Source organism: Oncorhynchus gorbuscha, linkage group LG06, assembly GCF_021184085.1.
Source record: "Oncorhynchus gorbuscha isolate QuinsamMale2020 ecotype Even-year linkage group LG06, OgorEven_v1.0, whole genome shotgun sequence".
NCBI classification, from domain to species: domain Eukaryota; kingdom Metazoa; phylum Chordata; class Actinopteri; order Salmoniformes; family Salmonidae; genus Oncorhynchus; species Oncorhynchus gorbuscha.
The window spans coordinates 88,407,942-88,425,598 of record NC_060178.1 but is presented as its reverse complement, the minus strand read 5'-3'; the positions used below and the strand labels follow the sequence as shown (position 1 = coordinate 88,425,598).

Sequence of the window (17,657 nt, the reverse complement as noted above, 5' to 3'; positions counted from 1 at the left end):
TATGTTCATATGTAAATACACCTTTCATTCACATTAAGAAATATATGTATTTTTATCCGATTTTTTAATTGAGATCTGTATCATTTGACAAACGTGTGTGAAATATCAAAACTCCGTATGAAATGTCCTGCTTCTCTGCCTTACAGGATGGTGGCTGCTACGGTGACTTATTTTGTAAAGCTTTAAAAACATACAACATGCTGTGCTTCGGAATTTATCGATTAAGAGACGCACATTTAAACACACAAAGTCATACAAGTCAATGCACTAAACGGTGAGTATGTTTTAAATTACTGTTGGCAGAATGTCCACTACCCAGAAGGCAAAACTGGTTGCAACGACATCATTACAACTAGATTTCAACCGATGTAATATGTTTGTAATTACGCCATTTCAACCAGCTTTGGCATCTGGTTGATAATTTTTTGGGATAAATCAATTGTAGATCATCTGAATTGATGACTCATCACTGGCTCTTTCCTCTTTAGGTATGTGATAACCAATCCGCCATATGGTTTTGAGTTGGTGCCATCAGACCTGATCTTCTGCCTGATGCAGTTTGACCACAATGCGGGTCAGTCCAGGGCCAGCCTCTCCCACAGCTCCCACTCCTCCCATTCTTCCAGCAAAAAGAGCTCCTCCGTCCATTCTCTCACTGCCACCAACCGTACCAACCGCGCCAAGAGCAGGGACTCGCGGGACAAACAGAAGTATGTACCCCTCTAAAGATGGTTGCATCCCAAATGGTACCCTATTCTCTATGTAGTACACTACTTTTGACCAGAGCCCTAATGGCCATTTCATTTATGGTACAAAAGGTTAATAAAATATAAAAGTGTTACTGCTTGACAGTTAGTGCCTCTTTTAAATCATTACCAATTTGGGGGCAAAAAAAGAAAAAAGATTGTTGCTTTTCGGGTTCAGGGAATAGGGTGCCATTTGGGACGTAACCATGTTTGTCGAGTAATGCCTGTGAACTGTCTTAACTGTTGTCAAGTGTCCTATCCGGTTTCTTCTCACTGATCGACATCAATGGCTCTATAACATAGAAATCAAAATGGCTACCGAAGTGCCTTAAGTCGATGATGACAGCCAGTGCTTGACTTGGGCCAGAGCTGAGCGCTTTACTGGCACTTCAAATTTTTTGGGAATGTAACCGGCTCCTCTATAAAACAAAATAGCATGTTGCCGGCCCAGATTCCCACACCAAGGCAAAAAGGTTTGATCAAAGTGGAATGAAGGCAGGATCTGCATTGAATAATAGCAAGGGAGAGTGGGCATTCATTTTTCTGATTCCACTTTGTTCAAGTTTATTTGCCGCTAGTCAGTGAATCTGCGTGTGACAGTAGACTTTTAAATATGATCAATCAATTAAAAAATGACATATCAGCCATTATCCGAATGACCCTTCAGTGCATGTCTGTGGTGCTGCATGAGTGCCAGTGTGAGTGGGCTGTTGCCCAAGGAGAGAGAGTGTGACATTTCAACAGCCGGTATAAAGTAATGACAGACAACAGTCTAACGAGATGGCCAAATCAAAACATAACTTGTCGCAGCTTTGTCGCCATTTAATTATAGCTAACTAAGCATTAATGTAGTTGTCGCCTTTCCACCGGCACTATAGATAGCCTAAATACATCTGCACCGAAAGCTGGGAGTTTGAAAATGTATGCATTCCATTTAACATTACATTTAAGTCATTTAGCAGACGCTCTTATCCAGAACGACTTACAAATTGGTGCATTCACCTTATGACATCCAGTGGAACAGTCACTTTACAATAGTGCATCTAAATCTTAAAGGGGGGGGGTGAGAAGGATTACTTATCCTATCCTAGGTATTCCTTAAAGAGGTGGGGTTTCAGGTGTCTCCGGAAGGTGGTGATTGACTCCGCTGTCCTGGCGTCGTGAGGGAGTTTGTTCCACCATTGGGGGGCCAGAGCAGCGAACAGTTTTGACTGGGCTGAGCGGGAACTGTACTTCCTCAGTGGTAGGGAGGCGAGCAGGCCAGAGGTGGATGAACGCAGTGCCCTTGTTTGGGTGTAGGGCCTGATCAGAGCCTGGAGGTAATGAGGTGCCGTTCCCCTCACAGCTCCGTAGGCAAGCACCATGGTCTTGTAGCGGATGCGAGCTTCAACTGGAAGCCAGTGGAGAGAGCGGAGGAGCGGGGTGACGTGAGAGAACTTAGGAAGGTTGAAAACCAGACGGGCTGCGGCGTTCTGGATGAGTTGTAGGGGTTTAATGGCACAGGCAGGGAGCCCAGCCAACAGCGAGTTGCAGTAATCCAGATGGGAGATGACAAGTGCCTGGATTAGGACCTGCGCCGCTTCCTGTGTGAGGCAGGGTCGTACTCTGCGGATGTTGTAGAGCATGAACCTACAGGAACGGGCCACCGCCTTGATGTTAGTTGAGAACGACAGGGTGTTGTCCAGGATCACGCCAAGGTTCTTAGCGCTCTGGGAGGAGGACACAATGGAGTTGTTGACCGTGATGGCGAGATCATGGAACGGGCAGTCCTTCCCCGGGAGGAAGAGCAGCTCCGTCTTGCCGAGGTTCAGCTTGAGGTGGTGATCCGTCATCCACACTGATATGTCTGCCAGACATGCAGAGATGCGATTCGCCACCTGGTCTTCAGAAGGGGGAAAGGAGAAGATTAATTGTGTGTCGTCTGCATAGCAATGATAGGAGAGACCATGTGAGGTTATGACAGAGCCAAGTGACTTGGTGTATAGCGAGAATAGGAGAGGGCCTAGAACAGAGCCCTGGGGGACACCAGTGGTGAGAGCGCGTGGTGAGGAGACAGATTCTCGCCACGCCACCTGGTAGGAGCGACCTGTCAGGTAGGACGCAATCCAAGCGTGGGCCGCGCCGGAGATGCCCAACTCGGAGAGGGTGGAGAGGAGGATCTGATGGTTCACAGTATCGAAGGCAGCCGATAGGTCTAGAAGGATGAGAGCAGAGGAGAGAGAGTTAGCTTTAGCGGTGCGGAGCGCCTCCGTGATACAGAGAAGAGCAGTCTCAGTTGAATGACTAGTCTTGAAACCTGACTGATTTGGATCAAGAAGGTCATTCTGAGAGAGATAGCGGGAGAGCTGGCCAAGGACGGCACGTTCAAGAGTTTTGGAGAGAAAAGAAAGAAGGGATACTGGTCTGTAGTTGTTGACATCGGAGGGATCGAGTGTAGGTTTTTTCAGAAGGGGTGTAACTCTCGCTCTCTTGAAGACGGAAGGGACGTAGCCAGCGGTCAGGGATGAGTTGATGAGCGAGGTGAGGTAAGGGAGAAGGTCTCCGGAAATGGTCTGGAGAAGAGAGGAGGGGATAGGGTCAAGCAGGCAGGTTGTTGGGCGAGATTTCATCGGGAGAAAGAGGGGAGAAAGAGGTCAGAGCACAGGGTAGGGCAGTGTGAGCAGAACCAGCGGTGTCGTTTGACTTAGCAAACGAGGATCGGATGTCGTCGACCTTCTTTTCAAAATGGTTGACGAAGTCATCTGCAGAGAGGGAGGAGGGGGGGAGGAGGAGGATTCAGGAGGGAGGAGAAGGTGGCAAAGAGCTTCCTAGGGTTAGAGGCAGAAGCTTGGAATTTAGAGTGGTAGAAAGTGGCTTTAGCAGCAGAGACAGAAGAGGAAAATGTAGAGAGGAGGGAGCGAAAGGATGCCAGGTCCGCAGGGAGGCGAGTTTTCCTCCATTTCCGCTCGGCTGCCCGGAGCCCTGTTCATTCCCTACTGTTCCCTACTGTTAGTCGCTCTGGATAAGAGCATCTGCTAAATTACTTACATTTAAATGTATTAAACAGTTATTGTGACAACGTAAAAAATGATCTAAGAATAGCCTAATTGACAAATAACTTGCTGTGCAGAGATTTCCCCTGAAACAGTAATATCTGAGCCTTATACAGTACCAGTCAAACTACTCATTCAAGGGTTTTTCTATATGTTACTATTTTCTACATTGTATAATAATAGTGAAGACATCAAAACTATGAAATAACACATATTGAATGATGTTATAACCACAAAGGTGTTTAACAAATCAAACTATATTTTGGATTTTAGATTCTTCAAAGTAGCCATCCTTTGCCTTGATGACAGCTTTGCACACTGTTGGCACTCTCTCAACCAGCTTCAACTGGAATGCTTTTCCAACAGTCTTGAATGAGTTCCCACATATTCTGAGCACTTGTTGGCTGCTTTTCCTTCACTCTGCGGTCCAACTCATCCCAAACCATCTCTGAGTTGAGGGTTGGGGATTGTGGAGGCCAGGTCATCTGATGCAGCACTCCATCACTCTCCTTCTTTGTCAATTACAATACACAAAGCCTGGAGGTGTGTTGGGTCATTGTCCTGTTGAAAAACAAATGATAGTCCCACTAAGCGCAAACCAGATGGGATGGAATGCTGGGGTAGCCATGCTGGTTAACTTCTTGCGTCGAGCCATCCCAGATCCGGTATCGTGACTACAGCCTCAAGCTCATTACCACAACGCAACTATTCATGAAAATCGCAAATGAAATGAAATTAATCTATTTGCTCTCAAGCTTAGCCTTTTGTTAACAACACTGTCATCTCAGATTTTCAAAATATGTTTCTCAACCATTGCAAAACAAGCATTTGTGTAACAGTATTGATAGCTAGCATAGCATTTAGCGTTAGCATTCAGCAGGCAACATTTTCACAAAAACCAGAAAAGCATTCAAATAAAATAATTTACCTTTGAAGAACTTCGGATGTTTTCAATGAGGAGACTCTCTGATAGCAAATGTTCAGTTTTTCCTGAACGATTATTTGTTTAGGACAAATCGCTCCGTTTTCTGCGTCACGTTTAGCTACAGAAAAAAACTGTATCCAGGATTGTGTAAATCTATCCGCAAGCTCATTAGCATAACACAACATTAACTATTCATGAAAATCGCAAATGAAATGCAATTAATCTATTTGCTCTCAAGCTTAGCCTTTTGTTAACAACACTGTCATCTCAGATTTTCAAAATATGCTTTTGAACCATAGCTAAACAAGCATTTGTGTAACAGTATTGATAGCCTAGCATAGGATTATGCCTGGCATTCAGCATGCAACATTTTCACAAAAACCGGAAAAGGATTCAAATAACATCATTTACCTTTGAATAACCTCAGATGTTTTCAATGAGGAGACTCTCAGTTAGATAGCAAATGTTCCGTTTTTACAAAAAATATTATTTGTGTCGACTAATCGCTCCGTTTTGTTCATCACGTTTGGGTAAGAAAGAAAAAAAAGAAGAAAAAAACGAAAACAAATATTAAGTCATTAAAACGCGAACTTTTTCCCAAACTCCATAATATCAACAGAAACATGGCAAACCAATGTTTAGAATCAATCCTCAAGGTGTTTTTCACATATCTATCGATGATAAATCCTTCGTGGCAGTTGACTTTCTCTTCTGAAGAAATGGAACGCGCATGGACCTACAGATTACGCAATAATTTTGACAAAGGACACCGGGCGGACACCAGGTAACTGTAGTCTCTTATGGTCAATCTTCCAATGATATGCCTACAAACACGTCACAATGCTACAGGCATCTTGGACGAACGGCAGAGCGCATAAGCTCGTTCACAGCATATTCACAGCCTTATAAGGAGACGATAGTAAAACAGAGCGTTAAAAATCCTGCTCATTTCCTGTTTGAAGTTTCATCTTGGTTTCGCCTGTAAGATCAGTTCTGGGGCACTCACAGATAATATCTTTGCAGTTTTGAAAACGTCAGAGTGTTTTCTTTCCAAAGCTGGCAATTATATGCATAGTCGAGCATCTTTTCGTGACAAAATATTGTGCTTAAAACGGGCACGTTTTTATATCCAATAATGACATAGCGCCCCCATAGGTTGAAGAGGTTAAGTGTGCCTTGAATTCTAAGTAAATCACTGATAGTGTCACCAGCAAAGCACATCACACCTCCTCCTCCATTCTTCACAGTGGGAACCATACATGTGGAGATCATATGTTCACCTACTCTGCCTCGCACAAATACATGGCGGTTGGAACAAAAAAAATCTCAAATTTGGACTCATCAGACCAAAGGGTATATTTCTACCGGTTTAATGTCCCAAGCAAGCCTCTTATTACTATAGGTGTCCTATAGTAGTGGTTTCTTTGCAGCAATTTGACCATGAAAGCCTGATTCACACAGTCTCCTCTGAACAGTTGATGTTGAGATGTGTGTTTCTTGAACTCTGTGAAGCATTTATTTGGCCTGCAATTTATGAAGCTGGTAACTCTAATGAAATTATCCTCTGCAGCAGAGGTAAATCTGGGTCTTTCTTTCCTGTGGCGGTCCTCATGAGAGCCAGTTTCAATATAGTGCTTGGTGGTTTTTTGCGACTGCACTTGAAGATACTTTCAAAGTTCTTGAAATGTTCTGGATTGATTGACATTAATGTCTTAAAGTAATGGTGGACTGTCATTTCTCTTTGTTTGTTTGAGCTGTTCCTGCCATAATATGGACTTGGTCTTTTACCAAATAGGGCAATCTTCTGTATAACACCCCTACATTGATGAATCTCAAATATATTTTGATTTTTTAAACACTTTTTTGGTTACTACATGATCCCATATGTGTTATTTCATAGCTGTGATGTCTTCACTATTATTCTACAATGTAGAAAATAGTAAAACAATAAAGAAAAACCTGCAGTATGTATGAGTATGTATGTCCAAACCTTTGACTGGTGCTGTATATAAACATGTCTAGTTAGATACCTTATCCATTTGATCCCTGATTCATTGAATGAGGGAATAATTTTTTAAAGCAGAAGTATTTGGTTTTAATATTTTATATCAAGGGTGGCAACAGCAAGCAGCCTTCCAGTGTCAATAATGCTTACTTTTTCATGTAGACTATAATAATAGCCGTGCAAATTTGGTTAAAAGTCATGGAGAAGTCATTGAAAATGTGTATGAACCCATAACAATGAATAATCAGAGGTCTCTATAGCATAATGTAATTTTTGAATTTCGCCGAACATAGTTTAGTGGACCAACTTGGAAAAAGACAGCTCCTGCACTTCTTTCATCCCAATTCAAGCGCTGATAACAGCAGAAGGTAACACTTGATATTAAGATCCCTTAAAACTTCTTGATGCACCCATCCCGTTAGCGGGATCATTTTCGTCAAAATCCACTGAATTGCAGAGCGTAAAATTCAAATTAAATTACTAAAAATGGTCTCCCGGGTGGCGCAGTGGTTAAGGGCGCTGTACTGCAGCGCCAGCTGTGCCACCAGACACTCTGGGTTCGTGCCCAGGCTCTGTCGTAACCGTCCGCGACCGGGCGGTCCGTGGGGCAACGCACAATTGGCCTAGCGTCGTCCGGGTTAGGGAGGGGTTGGCCGGTAGGGATATCCTTGTCTCATCGCGCACCAGCGACTCCTGTGGTGAGCCGGGCGCAGTGCGCGCTAACCAAGGTTGCCAGGTGCACAGTGTTTCCTCCGACACATTGATGCGGCTGGCTTCCGGGTAGGATGTGTTAAGAAGCAGTGCGGCTTGGTTGGGTTGTGTATCGGAGGACGCATGACTTTCAACCTTCGTCTCTCCCGAGCCCATATGGGAGTTGCAGCGATGAGACAAGATATTAGCTACTAAAAACAATTGGATACCATGAAATTGGGGAGAAAATAGGGTAAAAAAAAAGAAAAAGCAAAAAAAAGACAAACAATTAATTTTCATTAAATCACAAGTGTAATATAGCAAAACACAGCTTAGTTTGTTGTTAATCCACCTGGCGTGGCAGATTTCAAAAAAGCATACCAAGCGTTTATGTAAGGACATCTCTCTCAGTAGACAAAACATTACAAACAGCTAGCAGCCAAGTAGATTTGTCACGAAAGTCAGAAAAGCAATAAAATGAATCGCTTACCTTTGATGATCTTTGGAAGTTTGCACTCACAAGACTCTCAGTTACACAATAAATGTTCCTTTTGTTCCATAAAGATTATTTTTATATCCAAAATACCTCCATTTGGTTGGTGCGTTATGTTCAGAAATTCACAGGCTTGAGCGGTCACGACCAGGCAGACAAAAATTCCAAATATTATCCATAAAGTTCGTAGAAACATGTCAAACGTTTTTTATAATCAATCCTCAGGTTGTTTTTACGATATATATAATCGATAATATTTCAACCGGGACTAGCTTCTTCAATAGGAGAGAGAGAGTAAATGTCTGCTCCAAGCTGTTGCACATGCAAAACGCTGCTGCCACCCAGCCATGCAATGATGCGATGTGATCTTTCTCACTCATTTTTCAAAATACAATCCTGAAACTTTGTCTAAAGACTGTTCACACCATGGGGAAGCCATAGGAAAATGAATCTGGTTGATACCCCTTTAAATGGAGCGAAGGCAGGCAATAGAACAGAGAGCTTTCAGGAAAAACAGCACTTCCAGGTTGGATTTTCCTCTGGTTTTCGCCTGAAATATCAGTTCTGTTATAATCAAATATAATATTTTGTCCGTTTTGGAAACTTTAGAGTGTTTTCTATCCTAATCTGACAATTATATGCATATTCTAGATTCTGGGCCTGAGAAATAGGCAGTTCAATTTGGGTACGTTTTTCATCCAAACATCAAAATACTGCCCCACAGTTTACAGTTTACTTACATGTATTAATCATTGTTCCTATATTTGTAAATGTCAGTAAGTAATCTCTAAATAGACATTTAAGCATTTAAATTATTTATTACTGAGTTAAGATAATTAATAAGCTGTTTGATCATAGTATGTTCACAATTTCAAAATAATGTATAATGTACTACCAGTGTACTAATAAACCAGTTATAAAGCAGTTATTGTCAACTCATCAGATTACTTATAAGGCATGTGTTAATGGTTGATTAATGGTTTGACTAACTTTTTATAAACATATTTATAAATGTATTTATCTATGTCAGGTTTTCCCCCACTGGGCAATGCCGTCGGCATATATAAAAAACATATATACAGTATATATTTTTTCTTCACATTTTCAAATAGTCCATTTATATTTTCCAAAGGGACTATAAATTTGGGTGAGGTGTGAGTAGCCTTGTTTCACTGCCAAAAATAAAATTAAACCATCTCGTGTTCAGCGAAATAACAACACAATGTCAAATACAGGTAGCCTAGTTAAATAATTAACATCCAATCACATTAACCATTACTTTTTTTGCGGGAATTCCACTAACAGTCCATATGTAGCCAAACGCAGCTGCTGCTCAATCCATTTGCTTGAAAAATGATAAATGGTTAAAAAAGTAAACCCTGTGTCCATAGAGACACATACCAGCTCTACTGGTAGTACTGCTACTACCAGCAGTACTACACCTGTCAACGACACAAGTTGTTCTGCTTCCGCGAGGACATCCAATGCTAGCGTCAGTAATTCTACATTTGTTGTTAGCCCAGCAAACATGGACACTGACAGTTGTGAAACTGATGCTGCCGAAGAGCTACTGCCCCCTTACCCGGGAAAGCATCGAACAACAGACCGGGACATTGGACCATCGAAGAGGCGCAAATATGATGAGAACTACATTGATTTGGGGTTCACTTATATTAGGAGTAGTGCCTTTCCTCAGCCACAGTGTGTTATATGTGCAAAAGTACTATCTCAGAACTCGATGAAACTTGTGCAGAAATTTAGAGGCAAAACATGGCAATTTGAAAAATAAGCCCCGGGAGTACTAAGACATGTATAAAAGCAACAGATACCATTAATAAGAAGGGTCCTTCTGTAGCTCAGTTGGTAGAGCATGGCGCTTGTAACGCCAGGGTAGTGGGTTCGATTCCCGGGACCACCCATACGTAGAATGTATGCACACATGACTGTAAGTCGCTTTGGATAAAAGCGTCTGCTAAATGGCATATTTTTTTTAGATATATATTTTTTTTTTTTTTTTTTTTAGAAGCATCTTATATGGTGAGCTACCGAGTGGCTAGGACAGGCAAGCCCCATGTTATTGTGGAGGACTTCATTCTTCCTGGCTGGGACAATGCTGGGGAAAAGGCCCAAAAAACTATATAGGTCCAAACGGCCCTATGAGACTATGTTTTCACTGCAGTGACGGATAAGGGATATATCTCAGTCCAGGGATGCAAGGTGTCACTGGACTCCTGATTATCCCATTATCCAATCCGCGAAATCGAGAAGATTGAAATAATACTCGTTCTTTTATTAAACTGCCTTGTTCATCAGCATGCTAGGCTAACTAATGCTAAAGCAGTCCATTGGATTCCAGAACACTCCTGACAGCAACTCACCCCAATGCTAGGCGTCACATGCTGTTTATAAATGGTTTATTAAGCCAAGTCTCCAGCTGAATATAATGCAATACTACACTTGTAATCTCTAAACAAGGAACTACTCACACAAACTGCATACTGAGAGATCATTTGTGTGTGATCTCCTTGAAAATACTGAAGTTTAAGTGTGGATTTACAGGATATCTTTAACAGTTACTGAGGTTGCTGAGTGAATGCTACAATGGTTAGTACTCTAGGTGAGACTACAAATATACTTACAAGCTTGTTTTTATTTATCTTGCATATTTTCTGGTCTTACATAGCATACTTATTTTAGTATTTTAATATAGGCGAATGCCACTTTTAGAAATATTAAGTTTGGATGTTGCATGCTTTTCATATCTTTTTTAAAATTACAGTCAAATCAAAAAAGAGGACCATTTATACAGTAGCATGGACAACTCTCTGAACGCTGTGGAAACAAGCATGGACATTCTATAGTTGCTTTGCATTTGTATACCAATGTAGAGTACATGCTGTAACATCATTTTATAAAATTATTAGCAAATGAATTGGAACCATGTTACCGTAATACACTTTGATGTGTTCAAATGTTTTTAGGGATGGATATTAAGCTAGACTGAGGCTAGAACTTTTTATACTGGACTAGTAGATAATCTGACAAACAAGCTAGCCAGGCCAGTGAAATGTTAAAATATCGCATGGCACAGATTTTGGACATGAATTTGTGATCTACCAGCCTGGCTGGTCAGTGCCCAAAATCCTTAAAGGAATACTTTGGGATTTTGGCAATGAGGCCCTTTTATCTACTGCTCCAGAGACAGATGAACTCGTAGATACCCATGCTAGTAGATACCTATAGACTTCTAGACATTGCGCCGACGCCAGTAAGCATTGGCTCTCGAAACGACCTCTAACTTCCTTCATAGTGGACACAGAGACATAAACATGGTATACACGAGTTCATCTGACTCAGAGGAAGTAGATACAAAATCCTGAAGAACCCCTTTAAGTTTCATCCTAGCACATTTAGACTGGTTATTAGACATACAGTGGGGAGAACAAGTATGTGATACACTGCCGATTTTGTAGGTTTTGCTACTTACAAAGCATGTAGAGGTCTGTCATTTTTTATCATAGGTACACTTCAACTGTGAGAGATGGAATCTAAAACAAAAATTCAGAATCCACATTGTGTGATTTATAAGTAATTAATTTGCATTTTATTGCATGACATAAGTATTTAATACATCAGAAAAGTACAACTTAATATTTGGTACAGGAACCTTTGTTTGCAATTACAGAGATCATATGGTTTCCTGTAGTTCTTAACCAGGTTTGCACATACTGCAGCAGGGATTTTGGCCCACTCCTCCATACAGACCTTCTCCAGATCCTTCAGGTTTTGGGGCTGTCACTGGGCAATAAGGACTTTCAACTCCCTCCAAAGATTTTCTATTGGGTTCAGGTCTGGAGACTGGCTCGGCCACTCCAGGACCTTGAGATGCTTCTTACGGAGCCACTCCTTAGTTGCCCTGGCTGTGTGTTTCGGGTCGTTGCCATGCTGGAAGACCCAGCCACGACCCATCTTCAATGCTCTTAATGAGGGAAGGAGGTTGTTAGCCAAGATCTCGCGATACATGGCCCCATCCATCCTCCCCTCAATACGGTGCAGTCATCCTGTCCCCTTTGCAGAAAAGCTTCCCCAAAGAATGATGTTTCCACCTCCATGCTTCACAGTTGGGATGGTGTTCTTGGGGTTGTACTTATCCTTCTTCTTCCTCCAAACATGGCGAGTGGAGTTTAGACCAAAAAGCTCTATTTTTGTCTCATCAGACCAGATGACCTTCTCCCATTCCTCCTCTGGATCATCCAGATGGTCATTGGCAAACTTCAGACGGGCCTGGACATGCGCTGGCTTGAGCAGGGGGACCTTGCGTGCGCTGCAGGATTTTAATCCATGACGGTGTAGTGTGTTACTAATGGTTTTCTTTGAGACTGTGGTCCCAGCTCTCTTCAGGTCATTGACCAGGTCCTGCCGTGTAGTTCTGGGCTGATCCCTCACCTTCCTCATGATCATTGATGCCCCACGAGGTGAGATCTTGCATGGAGCCCCAGACCGAGGGTGATTGACTGTCATCTTGAACTTCTTCCATTTTCTAATAATTGCGCCAACAGTTGTCCTTACACAGCTCTCTGGTCTTGGCCATTGTGAAGAGGTTGGAGTCTGTTTGATTGAGTGTGTGTACAGGTGTCTTTTATACAGGTAACGAGTTCAAACAGGTGCAGTTATTACAGGTAATGAGTGGAGAACAGGAGGGCTTCTTAAAGAAATACTAACAGGTCTGTGAGAGCCGGAATTCTTACTGGTTGGTAGGTGATCAAATACTTATGTCATGCAATAAAATGCTAATTAATTACTTAAAAATCACACAATGTGATTTTCTGGATTTTTGTTTTAGATTCCGTCTCTCACAGTTGAAGTGTACCTCTGATAAAAATGACAGACCTCTACATGCTTTGTAAGTAGGAAAACCTGCAAAATCGGCAGTGTATCAAATACTTGTTCTCCCTACTGTATGGTTATACAATGTATGATGCCTATTTGTCTTACATGCGTAGTTCACACTTGTTTTTCTAAAGTGCAACAAGGATGAATAAAATGGGCCAAGGTATGGATGCGATGAATGAATATGCATGAAGTAGATAATGCATCAAAGTCATGCCCTTGTTGATTTTTTTTTTGCTTTCTAAATGAAAGCAAAGAAGCTTCTGGTGTTTCCAAAATAAATGCTACAACGCCCGACAGCATCCCAGACCTGCATGACTATAAGCTCGTCATCAGTCCCTCTTAAATACTCTATTATGGAGTAGTTTATATGACCACACCAAATGGTTTGATGCCACATTGACTTGTTTTCAGACAAATTAAACAGCAAACACATTTTCCAGATGGGAACAATAAAGTAAACAAGTGAAGTCAGTCAAAGTAGAGTAAATCCTTTTAGCCATTATGGATCTTTCTACACTAGTCACCAGATACTTCAGCCATTATGCATGTTTCTACACTAATCACCAGCTACTTCACCCATTATGGATCTTTCTACACTAATCACCAGATACTTCAGCCATTATGCATGTTTCTATAGTAATCACCAGATACTTCACCTATTATGGATCTTTCTACACTAATCACCAGATACTTCAGCCATTATGCATGTTTCTACACTAATCACCAGATACTTCACCCATTATGGATCTTTCTACACTAATCACCAGATACTTCAGCCATTTTTTAATTTAATTTTTTTTTTAAATTTTACCTTTATTTAACTAGGCAAGTCAGTTAATATTTTTTTCAATGACGGCCTGGGAACAGTGGGTTAACTGCCTGTTCAGGGGCAGAACGACAGATTTGTACCTTGTCAGCTCGGGGGGATTGAACTCGCAACCTTCCGGTTACTAGTCCAACGCTCTAACCACTAGGCTACGCTGCCGCCCCATTATGGATCTTTCAACACTAGTCCCCAGATACTTCAGCCATTATGCATGTTTCTACACTAGTCACCAGATACTTCAGCCATTATGCATGTTTCTACACTAATCACCAGCTACTTCATCCATTATGCATGTTTCTACACTAATCACCAGCTACTTCAGCCATTATGCATGTTTCTACACTAATCACCAACTACTTCAGCCATTATGCATGTTTCTACACTAATCACCAGATACTTCAGCCATTATGCATGTTTCTACACTAATCACCAACTACTTCAGCCATTATGCATGTTTTTATAGTAATCACCAGATACTTCAGCCATTATGGATCTTTCGACACTAATCACCAGATACTTCAGCCATTATGCATGTTTCTACACTAATCACCAGATACTTCAGCCATTATGCATGTTTCTACACTAGTCACCAGATACTTCAGCCATTATGCATGTTTCTACACTAATCACCAACTACTTCAGCCATTATGCATGTTTTTATAGTAATCACCAGATACTTCAGCCATTATGGATCTTTCGACACTAATCACCAGATACTTCAGCCATTATGCATGTTTCTACACTAATCACCAGATACTTCAGCCATTATGCATGTTTCTACACTAGTCACCAGATACTTCAGCCATTATGCATGTTTCTACAGTAATCACCAGATACTTCAGCCATTCTGCATGTTTCTACACTAATCACTAGATAATTCAGCCATTATGCATGTTTCTACAGTAATCACCAGATACTTCAGCCATTATGGATCTTTCTACACTAGTCACCAGATACTTCAGCCATTATGCATGTTTCTACACTAGTCACCAGATACTTCAGCCATTATGGATCTTTCTACACTAATCACCAGATACTTCAGCCATTATGCATGTTTCTACACTAGTCACCAGATACTTCAGCCATTATGCATGTTTCTACACTAACCACCAGATACTTCAGCCATTATGGATCTTTCTACACTAATCACCAGATACTTCAGCCATTATGCATGTTTCTACACTAGTCACCAGATACTTCAGCCATTATGCATGTTTCTACACTAACCACCAGATACTTCAGCCATTATGGATCTTTCTACACTAACCAGCAGATGTTTCAGCCATTATGGATCTTTATACACTAACCACCAGATACTTCAGCCATTATGGATCTTTCTACACTAACCACCAGATACTTCAGCCATTATGGATCTTTCTACACTAACCACCAGATACTTCAGCCATTATGGATCTTTCTACACTAACCACCATATACTTCTATGAAAGTACACTTGTTAGGACAATGTCATTGAATAAGTAATTTCATAATTTGATATATACAGTATGGATATCAAATCAACTGTCAGTTGGTCTTGTAGTTCTAATTTGATCCACACAATGCAGGTTGCATCAAGCCAAAGCCTGAAGCCCCTCATAAAGCAATATTACTTTTGAATGATGTTAAATCTTGATTATAAACATTATCGATTTTGTGTGGATCCCAAATGGGACCCTATTCTCTTTAAAGTGCACTACTTTTGACCAGGACCCATAAAGCTCTGGGTCAAAAGTAGTGCACTATATAAGGATTAGGGTGCCATTAGGGATGCAACCTATGAGTCCATTCCAGCCATCCCAGCTGACCCAGAGCTGAATGCATTGATGTTGCAGACTATTGTACTGTGGCTTTACATTATGATATTTGCATTGCATGACCACTGACACACACAACAGCATGGTAAACTATTCTATAAAGATAGCTTGCTATCTGACATTAGGTCCCATTCAGCTTAAACAGTACTGATTGGGCATGCTTATGATATAGCCATTTAATCACTTAGACATTTTGGAAACAGTGATTGCACTCCAAGTTGCACCTTATTCCCTAGTGCACTACTTTTGACCAGTTCCCTATGGGCTCTGGTCAAAAGAAGGTGCACTGTATAGGGAATAGGGTGACATTTAAGATGGAACCAGTAACATCCACAAACCATTAACTGTTTAATTTCTCTGTTGCTTCTCAGAAAAGACATGGTTTACAGATGAGCCTGAGAACGCGACCTACCACAGGAACGTTCACATCAAGCCAATGAGTACTAGTCACAGTAGTCACACAGCCAACCACCAGGTCAACCAGAACCCTTACAAATCCACCAACAACCATATTCCATCCATCAGAGAGGTGGAGGACGAATGCTGAACTACAGAACCCCATGTTGACACCTACAGTTGAACCCACCTGTAGAACACCTGGAAAAAGAACTTGGAACTCGAACCCAAGAACATCTAGAACCCACCTAGAGAACACATGGAAGTACACCTATAACCCGTGGAACTGGAACCTGAAGAACACCTTAAAGCTTGAATCTTTAGTTGCTTTAATGATATATACCCATTGAATCTTGGAAAATATAACTTAAACTTGCCTCAGGAGCTTAGTTCAACTGTCATACCCCATCAGAACCCAAAATATAAGTTTGTTTTACTCCAATGTTTGTAAACAATGTAAATGTAAACAAATACTGTATAGCCTCAAAACATGGTTAAAACTGTAATGTTGACATTTTGGCTAGTCAGTCCTTGCATCCATAGCTCTCTCTCTGAATTAGAGAGTGGTTACATTGCACCAGGCCCATCACTCAGCTTTTTTACCCCCCAAAAAGGGTTGACCGCTTTATTGTTTCAAGTAAAGATTCTAGCTTTAAAGGGATACTTTGGGATTGTATATATTTCCCCCAGATTAAAGATGAACTCGTGGATACAATTTGTATGTCTCTGTGTCCAGTATGAAGGAAGGTTGAGTTCGTTTCACGAGCCAATGCTAACTAGCATTACCCATAGACTTTCAGTCATTGCGCTAACGCAAGTTAGCAACTTCCTTCAAACTGCATGCAGAGACATAAAAATGGTATCCACTCTGGGGAAGTAGATTTAGGGCCTCATTGCCAAAATCCCGAAACATTCTTTTAACATAGAACTCCAGAGAACAAAGGAGTAGTTGGGACGAATGGGGTGTTTGCATGGGAAAACATCATTCAGTATTCTCCCTCAGATTCCTTCTTCATCAGTCACGAGTTACTGATCACATCAGTACAAACTAACCTCTTGGAAAAGGACAACCTTTTTCCAGTTCATATGTACAGTACATGCAGTAACATAATATATATTTATATATAAATGAAGCAACGTAATATACATAAATATAATCATATATCAATCAAGTGTACAGTCAGACAGTCAATAACGTTAACACTCAGCCATGTAGTTTGCACAGCCAGTTCCTCCTTAGTGACCAGACTCCATCAATTACCCATTTTGGAGAATGAGGGTCACTTCAGTCAGAATAGATAGCAACGCAACACAAGATTACATATGATGAAACTTTATATTAGATTGTTATGAAACTGGACAAATTATTTGCCATTGAAAGCATTTTCATTTCTTTACTTTCATTTGTAGAATGGTGTTTCAAGACTGACATGTATCCAGTATTAGAAAGTCGTACGCTTTGGGTCCATTTGTTTTTGACATGCCTGGTAAGATACAATACATAACAAAGTTTGCAAAAGGGTATATGGTATTTTTTGTTAAATGCAGTCCCACCATAATTATATTGTTATCGATTTTGATTTCACCATATTATCACTTTGTGGATGGTCATTTAATAGGAGTAAATTCCCAAGACATTCCCAAGACTATATTTGTGATTGATTGTAAACATTCATGTCAAAATAGTACATTTTATTGTATTGGCCCAAGCCTTATTTCGATTGGCCAGTGTGTTTTTGCGTCTTCTGATCTACAGGATACTTCCTGCCTTTTTAGCTTTGATATCAATGTCCAACAAATATACTGGAATATGAGATGTGGGTGGAATGACACTGAA

The 17,657-nt window shown here is 41.0% G+C and overlaps 1 protein-coding gene across 5 annotated transcripts in view; it reads left to right on the top strand.

Moving 5' to 3' along the window:
- Positions 1-16,597, top strand: part of LOC124038495 (calcium-activated potassium channel subunit alpha-1-like) — a 235,993-nt gene extending 219,396 nt beyond the window's left edge. For 4 of the 5 annotated variants that reach the window (XM_046354452.1, XM_046354450.1, XM_046354449.1 and 1 more), the window contains 3 exons: positions 147-274; positions 489-710; positions 15,796-16,597. In XM_046354452.1, coding sequence (XP_046210408.1) covers positions 147-274; positions 489-710; positions 15,796-15,817 — 372 coding nt within the window. In that variant the 3' untranslated portion in view covers positions 15,818-16,597. Of the gene's footprint in view, positions 1-146; positions 275-488; positions 711-12,915; positions 12,945-15,795 lie in introns of all 5 variants that reach the window. The other variant, XM_046354453.1, reaches the window with a different exon arrangement.
- Positions 16,598-17,657: the final 1,060 nt, after the last annotated feature.